This window comes from Austrofundulus limnaeus, unplaced genomic scaffold (genome assembly GCF_001266775.1).
Source record: "Austrofundulus limnaeus strain Quisiro unplaced genomic scaffold, Austrofundulus_limnaeus-1.0 Scaffold415, whole genome shotgun sequence".
Taxonomy (NCBI): Eukaryota; Metazoa; Chordata; class Actinopteri; order Cyprinodontiformes; family Rivulidae; genus Austrofundulus; species Austrofundulus limnaeus.
The window spans coordinates 125,544-131,657 of NW_013952817.1; the positions used below are offsets into that span (position 1 = coordinate 125,544).

The window sequence follows — 6,114 nt, forward strand, 5'->3', positions numbered from 1 at the left end:
GAAACAGTACTATATAACATTTTAGACACATTCTAGACAGTTTATCAGCTAAAAAAAGTTAATTTTGGGGTAAGTTACTCTTTAAGCATCATCATGCTTTACAACTGCTGTTAAGAAGTCAAGACGCACACGTATGCAACCATGTCCACAGTGTGAGAACACTTTTCAATGGAAAACAATGATGCTGAAACTGCATCTTGCAAAATCTGCAAACTGGATGTTTCTCGTGGTGGGAACAGCAGGGCTCGCTTTAATGCTACCAACCTTGTCACTTGGAAAGAAATAAAGAAATAAAGCTATCGGATCAGTGTTGGAAAGACTAATCACTAAACAAATTGGATTGTATCACGAGCCAAAACATCTGGATCGGGACCTCCCTAGTACTGTGTTATGATCTGTGATAGTACATTGTACAATGTAGGCAAAGTATGGAGAGAAAACTGTCGTAATATTCAACGTTTCTTTACCACACATCCAAGCTCTCATAAACCTCAGAATCCTTTCCTAAAACAGGAAGTGGTTGTGTCTTGAAACTTGATTTATCTCTTATATACAGCGTGCGTGTGATGACCAGACATTTCTACCACCCAGGATTTTTATCTGTTTTCACAATATTTAATTGTTTAAGGCTTACTTTCTAGACTGTTTCTGTCTACCTGGCTTTATAGAGAGGCTGTGTTTAAATTGTTTACTTTTTTGTACATGTTTTGGTATTTTGAACTAGGGGTGTACCGATTTCCCTAATTTTGGGAGATCTGAGATCGTCCGATACTTAAATAAGATCGGTGGGAAAGATCGACTTCTCATCTTCCTCCACAAAGCTGTGAAAATCAGCCACGGTCCCCTTTGCTCTGCTGTGAGAACTAATGTCCAGTTAAAACTAGTTTGTATTGTTTCAAGGGTGTTGTTCAGTGTTTTTCAGTGTTGTATAAAGTACCACAAAGTGATACTTGAGTAAAAGTACAAGTATCTTACCAAAAAATTACTGTGGTAAAAGTTAAAGTCTCCTTTAGGAATATTACTTGAGTAAAGGTATTAAAGTACCTGATATTTTTTTACTTACGTATTAAAAGTAAAAGTGTTGATTTAAAATGAGCAGTTAGATTTTCTGTAATGACATTTATTAGGAGGTGACCTCCCCAAAAAATGCAGAAATTACTATATTGTATTAAAATAATGTTTAATGTATAAATTTATGATGCACTAATCCAGCTGTTTCAGTTTATTTACATATTTCAAGGCTGCACAAACCTTTTCTCCAAAATGAAAATCTATCTGAGGGCTGTGGCCAAATGTCATAATATAATTCATGAAATACTAATACTTCTTAAGTACAGTCCTTTTATTTTAATGTTTATAGCCTGCTGGAGTGTGACATGATTTGTTTGTGTACAAACTAATACGGTATCAGAATTTTATATATTTATACTTCTCATTAAACCACAATTAAATTCACTCTATCTAGGAGGCACAGTTTATGTGGATAGTTTTATTTTTTTACAGTCTGGAATGAAAACAAGCAAAAATTAAATAAAAGTAACGACTTTCTGCCTCTTGCCTTTTTTAAAAATGTAAGGAGTAGAAAGTACAGATAACTGTGTGAAAATGTAAGAAGTAGAAGTAAAAAGTAGGCTGAAAAATAATTACTTAAGTAAAGTACAGGTACCCAAAATTCTACTTAAGTACAGTAACAAAGTATTTATACTTAGTTACTTTACAACTCTGTGGAACATTGAAGGTGTGACCTTATAACACCCGAGAGTGTCGGGTTTTAAAAAGTTGGAATCAGCAAGTCAGACTTTTTAAAGATTGGTAATCGGCCAGAAAGTCGGTGAACACTCTCCATAAAGAAACACTTGTGAGATACACTGGAAGACACACCTGAATGTGAGGTGATGGACAAGATAATTTAGCTGTTTTTTGGCTGGGGAAATGTAATATTTCTCTTCATGAAACTTGCACTCTTGTTGTACAGTTTTACACAACTACAAACTGTACACAAACCTTCAATATACCAGTAATCTGTAATAACATGAACTACAAAACATTTCAATGGTGCATTATGGTCCAGTGTAGTATTCCTCTGTACACTACTTTTTACTAAACCATGTGACGGGTTTCTGTTTCACTGTACTGTGGATGAAAATCTACAGTAAAGATTTAGAACTACAAAATATCCAACTCACTGTACAGTGAGTGAGTGGTCAGTTCAGACACAAGTGTGTGGTTACCACTAATGAGCCACTGGCAGCAGCTTTATTAGTTTGTTTGTTTTTAACACGTCTTATAGTTTACATCAAATTAGTTTGTTTAAATCTGAAACCGTGTGTTTTATGTTTCCAGGCTAAAGCAGAGGAGGAGGAGGTGGACCACACCCCGTGGGGGGAGCTGGAGCCGTCCGATGAAGAATCGTCCGAGGAGGAAGAGGAAGAGGAGAGCGACGAAGAGAAGCCAGACGAAACTGGATTCTTCACGCCCGCTGATAGGTGCTTAACATGCAAATTACTGTCAGCAATTAGGTGAAGATGATGGGAGGAGAGACTGTGTGAATCCTTTTATGGATTCTTTTCAAAGAGCTGTGAAATAAGATGGCAGTTTTATGTTATTGTCATTAGTCCTAACACACACACACACACAGAGGGATTTTATCATTTTGCCTTGTGTGTTTCAGTGGGCTGATCACACCTGGAGGCTACTCTACGGTCCCAACCGGGATGGAGACTCCAGAGATTGAGCTCAGGAAGAAGAAGATTGAGGAGGCCATGGATGGGTAAGATTTGTCCCATATTCACCGCTGTTAGCAGGAAGATTTAGAAATCAACAGACAGAATAGTGATTACATGAATATAAAACACTGCAAAATTGATTATAGTGTATTATTGACACATAGTGGACCAGAGTGTAGCTGTAGACCTATGAGTTGAATGCAGATGACCCAAAAAAGCAAGGTATTGCTTGCACAGCTAACCAAAATGTTAGCTTCACTAACCACTAATCCACTAAACAAGAATCTTAGCTCCGCTAACGCTAAGCCACTTAATAGATTACAAAATTAGCAGAAGCTAATTCTAACGTCATTATGAATGTCCGGTTTTCATCTCCTTCCAGTTGAGACTGATGCTAATTTTTGTTAGTTTGCTACTGGTTTAATTTGAAAGTGGGCGGGATTATCTTTGGCGAATCGACCAATCCAAACCAGAGTTAGCTCAGTCTGACCTATGACACTTCTAGTTTCAGATTAAAAGCATTTCTAGATCAAATTTGTATTTTTATAAATATTTTTTAAAATTAATCAAACAACAAACAGCAATCTGCCGTTATTTCATTTCTTTTTGACGCTCTTAGTTTAAGTTTAGCTGCTAAAGATGCTACGTGCTACACACACGATGCCTGACACGTTCAGCACTGCTTGTAAGAGAGGATAGCTTTTATTAAATTCTCGATAAATGCCATAAAAATAGAAGTTTTACACTTAAGATGTTTTCAGTGGATCTAAAATTAGCAGAAACTAATTAGTTTGCTAACAGTTTCCAAAGTTGGACAAAAAAGCTAATGCCAGGTTCACGCAGCAAGATAATTATGCAGATTTTTTGCCCGATTTTGACTTTCCAACAATCGTAAAGATGCCCTGAATATGGTGACGTCTCTGAAGATAATCTTATGTCTGTGTTATGTTAAGTGATTTAGGCATAATCTGCTAAATCAGAAGCTAGTTCCATTAACAGAACTGTGCCCTCTGCTGTGGTTGKACATGGGCTGTTTGAGATTTAACCGTCCAAAATGATATTTTGCATAAAAACAATCATTTTAACAAACGTCGATTCTTTTTAGGAATGAGACGCCGCAGCTTTTCACTGTACTACCAGAGAGACGAGCTGGCTCCATAGGAGGAGCCATGATGGGCTCGACACACATCTACGACATGTCAGGGGTAAGACCGGAAGATGAGTTTAAAATGCTCGTCTGCAGATTGATCTCCCCTTCTGTTATCCTTTTATACTGATTGGTTTTTTTCTATTTTTCTGACTCCAGGCTATGGTGAGCCGTAAGGTCGGTGGAGGGCAGGAATCCCAGGGAGTGGAGGTGGCCCTGGCCCCCGAGGAGCTGGAGCTTGACCCGATGGCCATGACACAGAAGTATGAGGAGCACGTCAGAGAGCAGCAGGCCCAGGTGGAGAAGGAGGACTTCAGTGACATGGTGGCTGAGCACGCTGCCAAACAGAAGGTACTTAACACATGTGTATACACAGCTTGGTAATACGTTTTAAAGTCATAAAGGTTCATTTTTGAGGTCCCACATTACAAGTAAATCTGTCCCATAAAGAAGAAATACTGACGTTCTTTGTTTTCCTACTGTTGGTGGTTACTTCCACTAAATCTTTTTGCCCTTTGTTGCCAAACAGCAAAAAAAGAGGAAGGCCCAGCCACAGGACACACGAGGCAGCGCCAAGAAATACAAAGAGTTCAAGTTCTAGAGAAACGGCGAGGCGACGCACCGCGATGGATTTGGCCACAACAGGAAGTGAACGAGAATGAGACGTGCTCAAGTTTCCGAGGAGGCAGTCTGCAGCACCAATCAGCTGTCAGATCAGTAACCAGTGAATACAGGTTCTGTTCCTTCGTCATAGTTTATATTTCAACAATGTCGGCAGACTGGATTCGTGTAATTGCTTTCATATGAGAATGGTATTTCCTCTGTTTAACTCTTACTTTGAAGGTCCTTTTTTCATTTTTTTTTCTTTTGTAAATAAAGAAGATGATTAAACATCCAGCTGTTTTGTCTTAACATCAGTGTTATTTGACTCTTTGCAAATAGACTGCATAGATGACATACTGTTGGCTCAAAGGCAAAATATATGTCTAAGTCAGGTGATCTGTTTCACTCACCGGGAATCTACACCTATAATAAACAGTTTAAAAGGCTAAGAGCTTTGCTACGACATTGACCGTACGTAACCCTTTTCATCACACTAAAAAGTGAGGTAGTGATTAATTAGCTTGAAATTAGGTTCTGATGAGAGCTGATCATATAAACAGTCTATATGGTAGAAGCTAAAATTAAAGTATAAAACTATAGCTTCATAAAACTAAATTATAGCTACCAGTAAGTTTAGCTTTATAATTATAAACTATAGCTTTAGAAAACTATAGATAAGTTTAGCTTAATTAAACTAGCTAAGTTTATATTTCTAATGGTAAACTATAGCTTTCTAAAAACTAAAGCTAAGTTTAGCCTAATTAAACTAAACTATAATTAAGATTTGTTTTATAAAATAAATCTAACGCTAAGTTTAGGTTTTTAATATTAAGATGTAATTTAAGTTTAGTTTAAAAAACGCACAAGGAGAAGTAGTTTATGGGGGGGGGACCCAGCAGCACTTCTGTTTTTTTTTCTAAGTCTCCACCAAACTAATTTAAATGTTTACCAGGTGAACAGAAAATACAGTTCATAATCAAAGCTCTTTTTATTAAGGAAAAATAAAAACCTTACAGAGTCCTGTGTTAAAGCGTAAATGCCCCCTTTATCGTATTTTTGGAGAGCTGGGTTTAATTTCCCTGGCCACACCCAGCCCTGGTTACTGCCATAAGTAGAAAAGACACCAATATATTGTACTCAAGTAAAAAGAAAAATACACTGTTGAAATTTTTACTCAAGCACAAGTAAATTTACTTGTAAAAAATCTATTCAAGTTACAGTAAAAAAGTAAGTTATTTAAGTTTAATCTAAATTAGTTACTTTTTTACAGCAGGAGGGCCTCTGTCCTGTGTTGAACATGGAACAGAAGGATTTTCTTTTCTTCAAATGAGCTAATTAAAGACTTGCAGTTTAATATGCAATTACAAAATAAAACACGAGCACACATGATATTTCAAACTCTTGCAGAGAATAAATTATTATTTCAGTACATCTCATAGTATAGTGTTGTTCAGCAACAACAAATGTTGAATGAACTACAAAGCAGCTGGTAAAAAATATTAATGATACAGTTCTTGTTCAAAAAAATGTGTGTGTATATATACAGTATATATACATGAACACCAGACAACCCTGACGCCAATTACAACGGCTGAGTGAAGTACCATCAGAAAGTCTCATTGAAGATGTGAATGTAGC

The 6,114-nt window shown here is 36.9% G+C and overlaps 1 protein-coding gene across 1 annotated transcript in view; it reads left to right on the forward strand.

Annotated features, from left to right (window-relative positions):
* LOC106528974 (splicing factor 3B subunit 2) overlaps positions 1-4,770 on the forward strand; it is a gene marked incomplete at its 5' end in the record, with an annotated part of 8,196 nt that extends 3,426 nt beyond the window's left edge. Inside the window, 5 exon segments of the mRNA XM_014024267.1 lie at positions 2,344-2,486; positions 2,672-2,770; positions 3,832-3,931; positions 4,033-4,224; positions 4,403-4,770. Of these exon segments, the coding sequence (XP_013879721.1) occupies positions 2,344-2,486; positions 2,672-2,770; positions 3,832-3,931; positions 4,033-4,224; positions 4,403-4,474 (606 nt within the window).
* Positions 4,771-6,114: the final 1,344 nt, after the last annotated feature.